This window comes from Tilletiopsis washingtonensis (assembly GCF_003144115.1).
Source record: "Tilletiopsis washingtonensis strain MCA 4186 unplaced genomic scaffold FA09scaffold_24, whole genome shotgun sequence".
NCBI classification, from domain to species: domain Eukaryota; kingdom Fungi; phylum Basidiomycota; class Exobasidiomycetes; order Entylomatales; genus Tilletiopsis; species Tilletiopsis washingtonensis.
The window spans coordinates 238096-252179 of record NW_020312021.1 but is presented as its reverse complement, the minus strand read 5'-3'; the positions used below and the strand labels follow the sequence as shown (position 1 = coordinate 252179).

At 67.2% G+C, this 14084-nt stretch overlaps 4 protein-coding genes across 4 annotated transcripts; 2 read left to right on the top strand and 2 right to left on the bottom strand.

Moving 5' to 3' along the window:
* Positions 1-110: 110 nt before the first annotated feature.
* FA09DRAFT_312585 (hypothetical protein) lies at positions 111-6150 on the top strand. Its single transcript, XM_025740698.1, has 3 exons — positions 111-2500; positions 2558-5709; positions 5769-6150. The coding sequence occupies exons 1-3, from the start codon at positions 440-442 to the stop codon at positions 5806-5808; spliced, it is 5253 nt and encodes a 1750-aa protein (XP_025595467.1). The 5' UTR covers positions 111-439; the 3' UTR covers positions 5809-6150.
* A 3-nt stretch (positions 6151-6153) lies between these two features.
* On the bottom strand, positions 6154-7451 carry FA09DRAFT_301928 (cytochrome P450; the record flags this gene model as incomplete). The annotated part of the gene is made up of 3 exons (XM_025740383.1): positions 6154-6362; positions 6425-6629; positions 6792-7451. 3 exons carry the CDS (start codon positions 7449-7451, stop codon positions 6154-6156), a joined length of 1074 nt encoding a protein of 357 aa, XP_025595466.1.
* Positions 7452-8274: 823 nt separating this feature from the next.
* FA09DRAFT_363099 (NAD(P)-binding protein) lies at positions 8275-9526 on the top strand. The gene is made up of 4 exons (XM_025745553.1): positions 8275-8439; positions 8502-8940; positions 8996-9149; positions 9206-9526. Exons 1-4 carry the CDS (start codon positions 8355-8357, stop codon positions 9422-9424), a joined length of 897 nt encoding a protein of 298 aa, XP_025595465.1. The 5' UTR covers positions 8275-8354; the 3' UTR covers positions 9425-9526.
* FA09DRAFT_363098 (hypothetical protein) lies at positions 9497-12853 on the bottom strand. Its single transcript, XM_025745552.1, has 3 exons — positions 11323-12853; positions 10381-11230; positions 9497-10326 (listed from the first exon to the last, which is right to left on the bottom strand). Exons 1-3 carry the CDS (start codon positions 12628-12630, stop codon positions 9746-9748), a joined length of 2739 nt encoding a protein of 912 aa, XP_025595464.1. The 5' UTR covers positions 12631-12853; the 3' UTR covers positions 9497-9745.
* Positions 12854-14084: the final 1231 nt, after the last annotated feature.

Genomic DNA, 14084 nt, shown 5'->3' with positions numbered 1-14084 from the left:
CGCCGCCGGGAGCGCTCGCCGAGCTGCCCAGTAGCTCTGGCGCCATGAGCCCTCTTACTGTGTCGGAGAGCACGACGGCGCCGCCGTGGAGCTCCAGCGCAGGAGCCAAGAGTGGAGACTATGACTGGGCCAATTTCGTGTATGCGTATGCTCGGTGAGTACGAGTGCTGCTCGACGGTGGCGGCGGCCGGTCCGCGGCGAGGCCGAGCAAGGGCGAACATCAAGTGCTGACCCTCATGCGCCTCGCAGCGGCCGCTTCGACCCACTGCGCCTGCCATGGCCGCCAAGTCAGTCCACGGCATACCCTGGCGCCGAGACGCGCATCGTCGACGAGCCGTATGTCTCTCCGAAGTCTTCGCCGCCTGCAGAAGGCTTCGATCCCAACGCACGCCGTCCGTCCCTGACCTACATCCGGGCCACGGGTGCAAACCTGCAAGCGATGAGAGACGATGGCGCACAGATCCGCGCTGCCTCACAGGCCGGCGATGCAGGCGCCACAGACCTCGACCGGTCGCCGGCCGACGAGGCGATGGCGTCCTGGCCGGGCCCGAAGATGTTCGCCGGCTCTCGCACGCCGCCGCCAATGATGCCCAGTACCGCGGAGCTCAAGGAAAGTGCACTGGCAGACGCTTCGCGGGAGCGTCAGGGCAGTCTGCCAGCACAAGCGCCACCGCGGCCGACGCCCTCCGAGGCACCGAGTCCGCCGGCGTCGCTGAGTGGCGACCCGTTCGCACTGCTGCAGTTCGTCTCCTCCAGTTCGCCACAGGTGCGCGAGGCCGCGTCGCTCGGCGACGCAGCCCAGCGCATGATGTCAGACTCGCCCCACGGCAGGAGTCCGGCACTCGGTGCAAAGTCCAGCCCGGAGCTGTCCGGCAACAAGATGGCCAAGGGCAGCCTGGCCCGGCAGACGTCAGAGGGCAGGAAGCCGGCCTTCGACGACTCTGTGTGGCGAGCAGACGAGGCTAGCAGCGCAGGTGCTAGGACAGCGCCGCGTGCTACAGGCGCTCCTTCGGCCACGCGGCCGGACATGCACGCCCAGATCAGCGACTTCGATCTAGAGACGGCGCACGTCACTGTCGGCAGCCACTCCGCGCACTCTGCCGCGGGCCAGCGCGGCTCGTCAGACAGCGCTTCGTCCCAGCCCTCGTCGCCAGTGCCATCCAGAAGCATGCTGGAGGCCGCTCGGCGCAGCACGATGCGCCCAAGCGGACATTCTTCAGCTGCTTCGTCGGCCTCGAACGTGGTACAGGTCAGGTCGCCCGACTCGATCTCGTCAGCAGCCGATGCCGCGGAGGCGCCCAGCCGCCCAGGCCCTACGCCGGTGCAGCTGCCGCCAGAACTGCAGCAGGACGGCTCCGAACCACCGCAGACGTGGTCCTCGGCTCCTGAGGGCATGCTGACGAGCTTCAATTCGGTCTTGTCGTCCCACTTGGGCGGAGTCAGGAGGAACGAGGACGCAAGCACGAGCGACATCGGCGACACGTCCACAGTCTCGGGCCTGCGACGGGCCGCGAGACGAGCCAGTGCGCGGCGCGAGCGGCCCCTGGTGAGGCCTCGCACGGCAGATCGCAATCTCCCTCCGCACAGTCAGAGCTTCCACGGCATTGCACGCCCCTCCTTCGACGACGGCAGTCCGCTCGAGCCTGCGCCGGACAAGTGGGTCCCTCCAATGAGCGAGTTGCGTCCGCGTCCTCCGCAGACGGTCGGCCGCACGCACTCCGACGGCGAAGGCGACGAGCCGGGCGCGGGCGCGCGTCGCAGCGAGAGCCACATGTACGAGAGCATGCGCAATAGCTGCGGTCAGCGCACAGGACCACATTCAGGCAATCGCTCCCGCACAACGTCGGACGCCCAGTGGCAACGCTCGCAGGATCAGGACATCATCTCGCAGCCATCGTCTGGCAATCCGTTCGTCAACGCATATCTCACCATGGGCAAGCGCGTAGAGGGCTTCTACCGCGAGTTCGGCTACCTGCCCGCCATTGTGCCGCCGAACGACCTCGAGCGTCGCCAGGCGCTGCGACGGTACGGCCCGCCCAAGATTTCGAGCGACGTCAACTTCGAACGCGTGGCGCACCTCGTGAAGCTCGTCTTCAACACCAAGCTCGTGATTGTCAGCCTCGTGGGCGAGAAGACGCAGCACTTCCGGACGCAGGCGGGCGCCTCGTCGAGCGGCTTCTCGCCCGAGTGGCTGCAAAGCATCGCCATGTCGCGCAACTGCTCGTTCTGCTCGCATGCGATTCTGCAGGACAACGACGAGCCGTTCGTCGTGCTCGATACGCTCAAGGACTGGCGCTTCGCCGGCAATCCGCTCGTCGCCAACTCGCCGCACATCCGCTTCTACGCGGGCGCGCCGCTGCGCACCACCGACGGCTTCAACCTCGGCAGCCTGTGCATCATCGACGACAAGCCGTGGCCCGAGTTCAACCCGCGTCAGCGCCACACGCTGCGCGAGTTTGCTCGCGTCGTGATGCGCGAGATGGAGCTTGCACGAGACGCGGTGAGCCTTCTTGCCCTCTGCGCTGCCGCATGCGCCGCTGACAGCCCTGCTTCACAGATCCACCTCAAGAGCCGCGACCGCATGCAGCATTCGATCGAGCTCTTCACGCGCGAATGCCTCGAGATGGAGTCTGGCGACGCTAGCGCGGATGAGGACGAGGCAGGTCTGCACCAGGTGTACACGTTCGCTGCGAAGGGCATGCGCGAGGCCCTGCAGGCCTCCGGAGCCATCGTCTTCGATCTGTCGCACTTCGAGCTCGTCGAGTCTCCGTCGTTTGACGGCGAGGAGACTACCAGCAAGATCTTCTTCCCGAGCCCCTACCAGAACCCCGACGCCGCGCCGTTTGCCAGCTTTGACAACCCGGGCGGCATCGAGGGTCTCATGGAGACGACTGGCGGCATGTCACAGGAGGCCGGTGCGGAGCTCAAGAACAAGGCGGTGCCGCCCATGGCGGTGCTCGGCGCAAGCGAGTCGCACGCCGCGCCGCCAGACCGCGGCCAGCCGGTGCCGCTCTCGCACTACATCAAGGTGGCCGAGTTCTTGCGCCGTCACCGCACGGGCTGCTACTATCCCTTCGTGCCCGCGCCCTTCCGGCATCTGCTGCCCCCAGACGCGTCGAACCTGCTGCTCGTGCCCATCTTCGGCCTGAACAAGCAGCCCTTTGCGCTGCTGTGCGCGTACTCGAAGTCCTCGGAGAACGGTCCGCAGCTGCAGGACATCAAGGACTCGGGGCTGCAGTACCTGCGTGCCATGGGCACGATCATCCTGAGCGCCATTCTCAAGAAGGACATCATGCTCGCGGACAAGGCCAAGAGCCACTTCATCTCGAACATCTCGCACGAGCTGCGCACGCCACTGCACGGCATTCTTGCCGCTGCCGAGCTCTTGGCGGAGACGAAGATCAACGCAACGCAGGGCAGCTACCTCGAGACGGTCGAGGCGTGTGGCAAGAGTCTGCTCGAGCTCGTCAACCACGTGCTCGACTTCACCAAGCTCAGCGGCAACACGCGCACGAGCCAGATGGCGACGAAGCCGACGCAGCGGTGCGATCTCGTGAAGCTCGTGCAGGAGGTCTGTGAGAGCAGCTGGATCGGCCAGATGGCACGCAAGCTCGACAGCCAGCAGTCGTCGGGCATCGGCAGCGCCTATGCTCAGGGCTCGTCCGGCTCTGCGGAGCCGGGAGCCGCCTCGGTGCGTCCGAGCATCGGCCGCGCGCTGGGCGGCGGCGCAGTGGAGACCGTCATCGACGTGATGATGCGCCCCGACGGCTGGCTAGTCAAGTGCGATGCGGCAGGCATCCGCCGCGTGCTCATGAACCTCATCGGCAACTCGCTCAAGTTCACGACCGAGGGCTTCGTGCACGTGTCGCTGCGCGAGCTGCAGACCTCGGACACGCACGTCGTCGTCGAGCTTGGCGTCACGGACACGGGCAAGGGCATCTCGCGTGCGTTCCTCGAGGAGCAGCTCTTTCACCCCTTCACGCAGGAGAACCATCTCGGCCCAGGCACCGGTCTTGGCCTCTCGATCGTCAACAGCATTGTGCAGTCGCCGGCAATCAACGGCAAGATCGACGTGTGGAGCACGCTGGGACAGGGCACGGAGATGCGCGTCACCTGCGAGCTCGAGCTGGCTGATGCAAATGCGGCCGACCTCGAGGGACTCGTCTACCGCCCGCAGCTCAACGTCGCGCAGCAGCACACAGTCTCGCTGCTCGGCTTCGACCCTGAGTCGCGCGGCCACAGCGACCTCAAGGAGGTGCTGCGAAGCTATCTCGAGGACTGGTGGCACTGCACAGTCGTTGATGCTGATGCCGACTTCGTCGTCATCAACGAGGCGCTGCCGCTGCTCGAAGACCTGGCGAAGACGGCACGCGACGCTCAGCGATCGCCGCCGCCGGCACTTGTCCTCACTGGAGCCCGCGGCGATCCGCAGGGCACGGCCGCGTGTGACAACTACCACCGCGCCGGCGGTGTGTCGCGCCTGCTCTTCAAGCCCGTCGGTCCTGCCAAGCTCGAGTCGCTTGTGGACTTCTGCGTTCGCTGCGTCGAGCGCATCAAGCGTGGCGAGCCCGCGCTGGCAGCCGACGAAGATCGCGACGCCCCGCTGCCCTCGCCGGCAGCGTCGCCCATGAAGCCGGCCCTGGAGAAGGCCGACTCGTACTTCTCGACCACGTCGTCCTCGTCGGCGCGCACTCCTCGTGTCGAGGTCCGGCTCAACAGTGCGCTCACGCCCAAGGCCTCCGATTCCTCACGTGTCACAGTGCCGAGCCTGCATCACGCTGCGCTCAGCTCGCATCACATGTCGCCCGGCCCGCCCTCGCTCTCCGATGCCGGCTCATTGCTGCGGCGCCACTCAGATCACGACCGCAACGCCACGATCAGAACGCACTCGGACAGCTCAATCGACTCGGCGCCGCCAACCTCGCGCCGCTCGCGTCCGACGTTGCCAGCGCGCAGCATCACGTTCCACGAGCCACGCCTGCAGCGGCAGGCGGTGATGTCACCGAACCATTCTTCTCATCCGCATTCGGGCAGCTCGCGGCGCAGCGACAGCGGCGAGGTGCACGACTACTTCGGCCCGGCCGCCATGGCTGCCACGGCGTCGACGTCGGGGTCGTCCACTGCGTCCATGCACAGCGCCTCAACGCCAAACTCGCCAGGTTCGACCATCTCGCTCGAAGGCGGCGACGGAGCAATTCTCAGGAGCGCGCTGCAGACGCCGCGCGGCAGCCACGGCTCGCACAGCTCCATCAAGCGGCGTCTGCACATCCTCTCGATCGACGACAACCAGATCAACCGCAAAATGCTGGCGGCGTTCCTGAGCAAGATGGACGTCGAGTACGTCGAGGCGGCGAACGGCGAGGAGGGCGTGCGCGCCTTCGAGGCACATCCGCCGCAGTACTTCGACGTCATCCTCATGGACATCTCGATGCCCGTGCTCGACGGCATCTCAGCCACGGCGCAGATCCGCAAGATGGAGGCCGAGCGCTTCCGCGCCGCCGTGCAGCACGGCGGCGCCCAGGCTCCGTCGTCGTGGCGCGGCGCTCACCCGCGGGCTCCGGGCGTTGGCACGCCGGGCGGCTCGCGGCCAACAGCGCAGTCGCGCGCCAAAATCTTCGCCCTCACCGGACACTCGTCCGACGACGACAAGCGCCGTGCGTTCGCCACGGGCGCCGACGGCTTCATCGTCAAGCCCTTGAGCTTCAAGATGTGAGTCTGCGCGGGTCTCCGTTGCCGCGCCGCGTCGCTGACCCTCTCCTTCCTCTCAGTCTCTCTTCTCTTCTGAAGATGCTGGCCTACACCGACTAGGCTGTCGCCACCGGACTCCAGCATCGCCTCTATCTACCATGCGTTCCGCGTAATCTTCTTCCCTCCTCTCAGCCCGCCTTTCCCTCGGCGCGCCGCGTGCGCATCTCCGTTCCTCCTGACTCCTCTCGCGATCCGCACCACGCCGCCTGCCTTTGCCATCTTCACAGTCAAGATCTCATCCGCCGCAAGCCCCTCATGTCTCGGCCCTCTCAATTCTCTCTCCGCGCCTTCACTCTGTGTCTCTGCCCCACCACATGATCTTGCATGCCCACCGTCAGGGCCAAAATCATCCGCGCCGCCTAGACACATCGCGTTAATGCAAGCTCATCCCCATTGCTTCGTGTGCTACGGGTGCTCGGCGGTTCGGCGCTGGGCCCGGACGCGGAGAGGCCGCGTAGGCGTGCGCCAGTGGTTCTGCGAGAGGTCCGAGAGCGGCAGCGTGTCGCTCGTGTAGGGCTTGCCGGCGTCGTCCGTCGACTGGAAGTCGTACGCGAGCAGCAGGGCAGCCATAGACAGCGTCGTCTCGAGCTTCGCGAAGCGCATGCCCGTGCACTCTGGACAGGCAGGCCAGCAGCGTCAACGCTGTCCACCGGTGCGAGGCCTCGCCGCCACTCACTGTGTCGGCCGTAGCCCCAAGCCACGTAGGTGTACTCGTTCGGCCCCTCGCCGCGCTCGTAGCGCGTGATGTCAAACTTGAGCGGGTCGGCGAAGAGGTCTGCGTCGTGCAGGTTGGCAGACGGCGCCACGGCGATGTACGTGTCGTCCTCGATCGGGTGGCCCTCGATGACGAGGCGGGCGCGAGGCTTGCCCTTGGCGTCCAGCTGCGGGCCGGGGTAGTAGCGGTTGATGCTGTCTGCGAGCGCATTGGTGTCAGTATCACTGCCGCGAGAGGGCATCATCTGAAGCTGGCTCACTGGTGAGCAGCTGCAATGGAGAGAGCCGTGTCAGCAGAAAGTTAGTGCAGCGCTGCCGAGGGCGCTCACCAGGCGGATCGTCTCCTTGAAGACGAGATGAATGGTCTTGAAGTCGGCCTCCCACTCCTCGAGCGAGACCCGCTCGAGCCGCTGCTGGTCCGTCAGGTCGTCGTAGTCGTCACCTCTCCGCTCGGCGCAAGCACGCAGACCCTCGATGAGCTCCTCGCGCGCCTTCTTCTGCAGCGCCTGGTCCGCGCCCAGGAAGGCGATGGAGTAGGCGCCCGTGCCGATCGTGTTGAGGATGCCGGCCATCAGCCCGCCGATCACGAAGCGCGAGATGCTCGCAGGCGCCTTGCCCTCGTCGATGAGCAGCTGCGCGAAGTCGTCCTCCTTTGCGCCGCTCTTGATGCGCTGGTCGAGCGTCACCTTGACCATGCGCCAGAGCGTAAAGGCGCCGATGAGCCGGCGGATCAGGCGCGGCTGCGGCAGCCACGGCATGATTGTCGTGAAGAAGTCCGAGTTGTTCTGCGTCGCCCAGAAGGCATCCTGCATCTTCTGCAGCGCCTGCGAGTCGCTGGCATACTCAGTCATGCCCATCAGGCGCACCGTGTAGCGGAAGATGAGCGGGTAGTACGACTTTTGCAGGTCGACGACGCCCGAGCTGCCCTCGCGACCGCCCACCCAGCCGTCGTAGAGCTCGAAAGCGTCGCGCACGAGCGCCGGCCGCATGTTGTTGAGCCCTACAAGTGAAGTCTGGTCAGCACGAGGCCTGCACACACCGCACAGGGCCGCTCACGCTGCGGGCTGATGGCGCTGGCGAGCTGCTTCATCTCGCGGCGCTCCTCCTTGTCCATCTCGCCCTCGACGAGGCCCTTCTGCTTGGCGCCGGCAATGCCGGCGAACAGGAATGTGTTGCCCTGGCTGAAGCTGAGGTCCGGGTGCAGCGCAATGTTGCGCAGCTCGTCCTGGTTCGTCGTGCCGTAGGTGTAGACGACCTTGCCGGCGAGGTTGAACTTGGCGAGGCCCTGGTGCGGATGCCGCGGGTCCTGCGTGATGTTCTTGCTGAGCCACGTGTACCGGTTGGCATACCAGCCGCGCGCGCCGAAGCCGGCAAAGGGCCCGCTGGAGATGGTGCGCACGCCGTTGTTCGAGTTGAGCGCCCGAGGCGGCACGAGCGCGACCCAGAGCATCAGCGACACGGCGCCGAGGAGCACGGAGAGCAGCACGGGCGAGAGCTGCGTGTCCAGCCGGATCCACGGCTGCTGGCTGAGGCTCTGCATGGTGGGCGCCGGCAGTCGAGTACAGCTTGCACGTTGCGATGCGTCTTGATGGTGGTGGTTTGAGGCGAGAGGTGACGCTGCGAGTCGGCGAACAGAAGCTCTCACGCTCCAGATGCGCTGATCGTCCGCACTGGCCCCTGCATCCGTCGAGAGAGAGAGCTGGGCGCGCTAAATCAGGCCACCGGCTGGGACGCCGGCGCACGCCGATCATCCGACAAGCGCGTCACCATGCCGCAGACTGCTCCTCTGCCCGCCGGCGCGCGTCTGGCCCATGCATGCACCACGCAAGGCCGCCCGCCGCCGCTCAGATCTTCGTCGGCCCCCTCTCGCCTCTCAACCACAACATCGCAACATGTCGGCCTCTGCTCTGCACCGCTACTGGCACGAGAACGGCGCAGGGCCCTCGGCGCGCGGCAAGGCGCCGTTTGCGCTCGTCAGTGAGTGCAGCGCAGCACCTCAGAGGCCAGCACGGCCCCCTGACGTACGCACGCCTCCACAGCGGGCAGCACGGGCGGGATGGGCGAGGAGTGGGCGCTGCAGCTCGCCGCGCTCGGCTTCAACGTCATCATCCAGGGGCGCAACAAGGGCAAGCTCGAGACGGTGCGCTCGCAGATCCACAAGCTGGCGCCCGACGCCGACGTGCGCCTGCTCGTCACCGAGGCGACGGTGTACCCCAACCCGGCGCTGACCGAGGGCCTGGCCAAGCTGCTCGACGAGCCCGACGTGCGGCTCACCGTCGTCATCTCCAACCTCGGCGTCAACGAGCTGTCCTATCCGAAGCTCGACGAGCAGTCGAGCGAGAGCGTCGCCGGCATCGTGCTCGCCAACGCATTCTACCCCGCCGAGGTGGCGCGCATCTGTCTGCCGCATCTGAAGCGCCACGAGCCGTCGCTGCTCGTGACTGTGACGAGCATTGGCTGCTGGGCGCCGCCTCCGTAGTGCGTCTGGCTATGCCGCAAGAGCTCTTGAGCAAGTGCTGACCTGCCTGCGCAGTCTCTCGCCGTACTGCGGCACCAAGGGCTTCGACGTCAGCTTCAGCCGCTCGCTGCACAACGAGATGATCTGCGAGAAGCGGCAGGTCGACATCGTCTGCATGGTGCCCGGCCAGGTGTCGTCCAACATGTGCCTCGAGCCAGTCAGCCGCATGGTGAGATGTCAGTAGGTGCGCGCACGAGGTCAGCAGCTCACACATCTTCTGGGCAGGTGCCGACGTCTGCAGACTGGGTCAAGGCGGGCATTGCCTCGCTGCGCTCCACGTGGTGGACGCCGCGGCCAGGCGCAGTCGTCGTGCCGTGGGGCCCGCACGCCTGGGGCATGTTCTTCATCGCATGGGCGCCGGCTTTCATGGTCAACGCCATCGCGCGCAGCAAGGTCGTCACGATGCGCGACGAGTACCTGGCGGCGAACGCCAAGGACAAGTAGGCGCGCTCACAAGCTCGATCCGGGCCTCGCTCTTTACCCAGCCACGTTCTCAGCACGAGGGATCACGCGTGGCGCTCCATAAATATGACACATTCCCCTGAGCCGTTGCAGCACACGGCGCACACGGCGGACAGCGTTGTCGAGGGTCACAGGGAGGTATAGCGTCGGGCCCGGACAGTGTCGGGCCGTGCGAGCGACGGACGGGCTGTGAGGGGAACAGACAGGTGTAGAGTATGCTTGGTGACGCAAGGGACGGCAAAGGTGGCGGAACAAGGGTGGAGGGGTTGATGCGAAGGCGTTGGGGACGACAGGTGCAGCTTGCTAGTGCGAGAGGTCCATTTGCGAGTCGTCGAGCAGATGGGGATGGTACGGCACGCCCGAGCTCGCGGCAATCTTCTGCTGCTCCTGCAGTTCGAGGATGAACTGCTGCATGCCGGCCATGTAGCCGACGGGCTGAGGACCCATGAGATGCATGTTAGCTGGCGGCGGCAGGCCCAGCGCGGCGCGCAGCTGCACGATTTCGTTGCGCGCATCGGCCAGCGCGGCGTCGCGACGCGCCAGGCGCGTAGTGATGCGCACGAGGTACTCGTTTGAGTGGCGCAGCAGCGCGACCTTGCTGATGGCACGGTTGGCAAGACGAGAGGTCTCGGCGTCGCACAGCTCGGCGGGGTCGAACTGCTCAACGTCGATGTCCTCGAGCGCGCCGTCGGGGCCGAGGTAGGAGCCGCCGGGCGCATCGTCGTCGAGCGTGATGCCCGGCAGCATGCCGCGCAGCTCGTCGAAGCAGAACTTGAGCGAGTCGCGGCGCTTCTGCTCCGCCGCCTTGTGCGACGTGCGCCGCGACTCAATCCCGCCGGACGACTTGAAGTTCGCCCATTCTTCGCGCTCGGCCGGAGAGAGGCCTAGAGCAAAGCGTGTCAGCGAGAGGCGCCATCGCAAGGGCACGAAAGACTCACCGCCGGGCGGGGGAACGCGCATCACTGCATCGCTCGTCTTCTGGACCGCATCAGCTGCAAATGTGACGGCCTTGTCCGGCGTGCCCGTGCCTTTGCCCTTCAGCTTGCTCGGGCCCGCGCCGTTGGCCTTCGCAGCGCTGCTCTTCTGTCCGATGCCCATGATACTGCCCGGTGTCAGCGGCTTGCCGCTCGACGAGGCGCCCGGCGGCGGCATGGAGCCCGAGCTCAAGTCAATCGGACTCGGCGTGCTCGCAGCGCCCTCGCTTGGGCTAGCCTCGAGCGACTTGCCCGCGCCCGTCATCAGCGGAGTGAAGCTGTTGGGCACCGCAGCAGTGCCAGGCTTGGCGCCTGCCGCCTCGGAAAGACTGGGACGACGCGAGCCGGGCCCCGACGTGGTGGCTGGGCTTGCGGCAGTAGAGTCGCGCGAGCGAGCGGCGCGCGCTGGGGGAGCAGTCGGCTTCACCAGCGGGCTGGGCCGCACCTTGTTGGCGCGCGCCTCTGCCGTGGTCGAGCGGTTCTTCCGCGGCAGCGGGCCAGGCTTGGCATGGCCCATGAGCGCGAGTGGGCTGGCTGTGGGCGTGGTGCTGTGGCCCTGCGGACCGAAGTGCGGCGACGTCGCCGAGCCTGCGCGGCCGCCGCGCCGGCTCAGGCTGCCGGAGCGGCCCGGTGCGCCGCCGTGGGGGCTGGCCGCAGGCGGCAGCATCATGATGTCGCTCGCTGACGGTGGCTGCGGCCGAAGCGCCGGCGACGTGAGCGGAGAGAAGAAGTCCGCCGTCGTGCTCGCGCCGGTGGAGAAGACACTGGCGGGAGTGATCGCGGGAGACTCGAGCGGAGTGAATGATCCGTTCATCTGCGCATAGGAGAAGAGTGAGTATAGCTGACGCACGGTGAAGCCGTACGATGGAGGCTGCCGCTCCCGTAACTACCCGCACCGCAACTCACGTAGGGCGTTGACATCTGCTGGCCCGAATTGAAGGCGCCGGAGTGCACGGGCGTCATCAGGCCGTACTGCGCCATGGCCGAGCTCATGGGCATGTTCGGCTGGCAGAACGGGTTGTTGATCTGCGCGTGCGGGCTTTGCGCCGAGCCGTCGCGCTGCTGAGCGTACGCATTCGGACTGAAGGCGTTCATGAAGGGCGACGGCGCGCTGCTGCCCGGCCCGGGGTTCTGCTGCGTCGGCGTGTTGCCGTTGCTGCCGCTGACCTGCGCTGCCATGCTGATGAGGTCGGCGTGCTGCTGTTGCTGCTGCTGATGCCGCTGCTGCTGTTGATGCTGCTGCTGCTGCAGCTGCTGCAGGGCGTACGCCTGGACGTTCGACGGCATCGACGACTGGCCGTGGTTGCCGCGGCTGTCTGCCTGCCGCTGCAGCGCCTCGAGCTGCTGCCGCAGAACGGCCGTCTGCATGTTCTGCAGGCGCTCCGCCTGCTCCTTCTCCATGAGCATGCGCTGGATGTCGCCGATGCTCAGCTGCATCTGGCCCGACTGCTCGAGCAGCTGTGCGACGTTCGAGGCCGCAGGCGAGGCGGCACTGCCGCGCGAGGCCGACTCGGCAGCATTATTCGACATGCTCATCAGCAAATTGGCGAGCGGCGATCCGGCACCACCAAAGGCAGCGCCTGCAGGGCCGCTCGTGCCGTTGGACGAGCCGCTCTGTGCCATGGCCGCATTGCCCGAGAGCTGGCTCACGCGCGGGCTGCCATGACGGCTGCCTCTGCTGTCGCTCGCTGCGGCTCCACGGTGCGAGCTGGCCGGCGAGTAGGTGCTGGGCCTACCTGCATGCGACATGGATGCAGGGCTAGGCGCGCCGACGCTGCCCGGCGCCGAGTTGGAGTGGCTGTGGTGCGCAAAGGCATGGCTCTGGCCAGGCGTGTGCTGCTGGTGCGGCGCAGGGCCCTGTCCGCCCTGTCCGTCGGCACCATGCGCACCGCTGTGGGTGAAGATGTTGAGCTCGTCGAGCGAGGATGGGAGCGTGAAGTCGGCGCCGAAGTCGAAGGCATCGAGGTTGAAGCCGCCCATGCCGCTGGTGCCCGACGGCCCTGCGCCGTGCTCGTCGGCGCTGGCACGGCGCGCATGCTCGGCGTCGTGGCTGCCGCTCTTGCTGCTGCCACTGCCGCTGGCGCTGTTGCTGCCGCCGCTGCTGCTGCCGGCGCCGCTCTGGCGGCTGCTGCCCGCCTCTGCGGCGAAGTGGACGGCGCTGTGCGACGGCGTGCCAGCCTGGCTCGGCTGGCCGGCGGGCGAGGTAGTCATCATGGGCGCGTCTCGAGGCACAGCGGAGAGGCAGAGGGGCCTGCGGCCAGGTGCGGATGCCGACGGGCCAGCACCGCGCAGTCACACAGACGTGCGGCCGAGCTTCGGGTGCGGATGAGAGCGCAGCAGGCGGACGCAGAGGCGTCTGAGCGAGCGGCGAGTCGCGCTCGAACGAGCGGGAGCGGTGCGGCGAACGAGGCGCTGCAGCGACGCAGGCGATGAGGGTGAGGAGGAGTTGAGTGCGAGCACGAGTGGGAGGAGGTGGTGCGATAGAGGATGCAGAAGCACGAGCCGCAAGCGCGAGCCCTTCGCTCGGCGCTCTCTCTCTCTCTCGCGCGCCGCGCGCGACCGCCGGCCGTGGAAGCTCGCGCCCAGCGAAGACGGCGGCTCGCGCGGCGCAGGCCGGAGCGCGCGGCGGCGCACCGCTGAACCCACCGCCGAGCGCTCGCCGGGTGCGGCGCTGCGCAAAGGCAGGCCGCGTGCCGCGCGCTGCTCCAGGGCAGGAAGAGGCGGCAGGCACGAGGGCAGTCGAGCGCGAGAGCATCGCACGGCCACATCATGGCCGAGGCACGCCGCCGCTGTGCTCAGGTGCCCGACGAGGCGCCGCTGCACCCGCTGCAAGCCATGAGAGGCGAAAAAATGATCGCTGACCGCACTCGGGCCCTGCTCGTGGCTCCTCCGCCGTGCCCCGCTCACGTCCCCGGACGGAATGCGCCGCCAGACTCGCTGCGGCGGCATCAGCTGCACAGCAGCAGCCGCTCAGGCAGCTGCATGCATCTGCGCTCTGACCAGCCGCAGCCGCTGCCCGCTGGAGAAGAAGCTTCGTCCAAGTCACACGCGCAGGCACATCGCCGGCCACCGCTCTCGGCGGCGTGAGAGAGCAGCTGCGACCCATCGCCGTCGTCCTCTCCTGCACTCTGCGATGGTCCCTCCGCTGCGCGCGCCACACTCGCTCGTCAGGCACCCTGAGACAGGAGCCGTGCCGACCTGCCCGGCCGCCCGAGCACGATCATCTCGGAGGCGGCGGAGCCGGCATGCTCTCGGTCGAAATTTAATCAAGCCTCTTTTCCTCATCATCGAGGCACACCGCCTGCGATCCGTGTTCCTGGCGCTCGGGTGGCTGCTCCTCGCAGGAGAAGCCATCTTGATTCACCACACTCGCCGCGAGCACGGCGCTGCCGATCAAGGCGCCGCAGGGACGTCCGCGACATGTCGCTGCACCGCTCAGCTTCAGCACCAGGGCGTCTGGGCTGTAGCACAAGCGGCAGCAGCAGCGAGCCACGGCGACGGTCATGTCTGAAGTGGTTGTGCGCTCTGGGCCTCTTCCACTCTCCTACTTGCGCTTCGCAGGCGAGCAGGGCCAGCCCTCCGTGCCGCGTCCCTCCCAGGTGTGCGTCCGCTCGCTTGGCCGCGCTCGGAGGGACTACGCCTTGACTTCGCAAATGCTGGACTGCTGT

Excerpts from the sequence above, each read along its gene's own strand:
- FA09DRAFT_363099 (XM_025745553.1), top strand. The coding sequence starts at position 8,355 with ATGTCGGCCTCTGCTCTGCACCGCTACTGGCACGAGAACGGCGCAGGG. Across the intron at positions 8,440-8,501 it reads GGCGCCGTTTGCGCTCGTCA|CGGGCAGCACGGGCGGGATG; the intron begins GTGAGTGCAGCG and ends ACGCCTCCACAG. Across the intron at positions 9,150-9,205 it reads TCGAGCCAGTCAGCCGCATG|GTGCCGACGTCTGCAGACTG; the intron begins GTGAGATGTCAG and ends TCTTCTGGGCAG.
- FA09DRAFT_363098 (XM_025745552.1), bottom strand. The coding sequence starts at position 12,630 with ATGATGACTACCTCGCCCGCCGGCCAGCCGAGCCAGGCTGGCACGCCG. Across the intron at positions 11,231-11,322 it reads AGCAGATGTCAACGCCCTAC|ATGAACGGATCATTCACTCC; the intron begins GTGAGTTGCGGT and ends TCCTATGCGCAG. Across the intron at positions 10,327-10,380 it reads GCGCGTTCCCCCGCCCGGCG|GCCTCTCTCCGGCCGAGCGC; the intron begins GTGAGTCTTTCG and ends GCTTTGCTCTAG.
- FA09DRAFT_312585 (XM_025740698.1), top strand. The coding sequence starts at position 440 with ATGAGAGACGATGGCGCACAGATCCGCGCTGCCTCACAGGCCGGCGAT. Across the intron at positions 2,501-2,557 it reads TGGAGCTTGCACGAGACGCG|ATCCACCTCAAGAGCCGCGA; the intron begins GTGAGCCTTCTT and ends CCTGCTTCACAG. Across the intron at positions 5,710-5,768 it reads AAGCCCTTGAGCTTCAAGAT|TCTCTCTTCTCTTCTGAAGA; the intron begins GTGAGTCTGCGC and ends CCTTCCTCTCAG.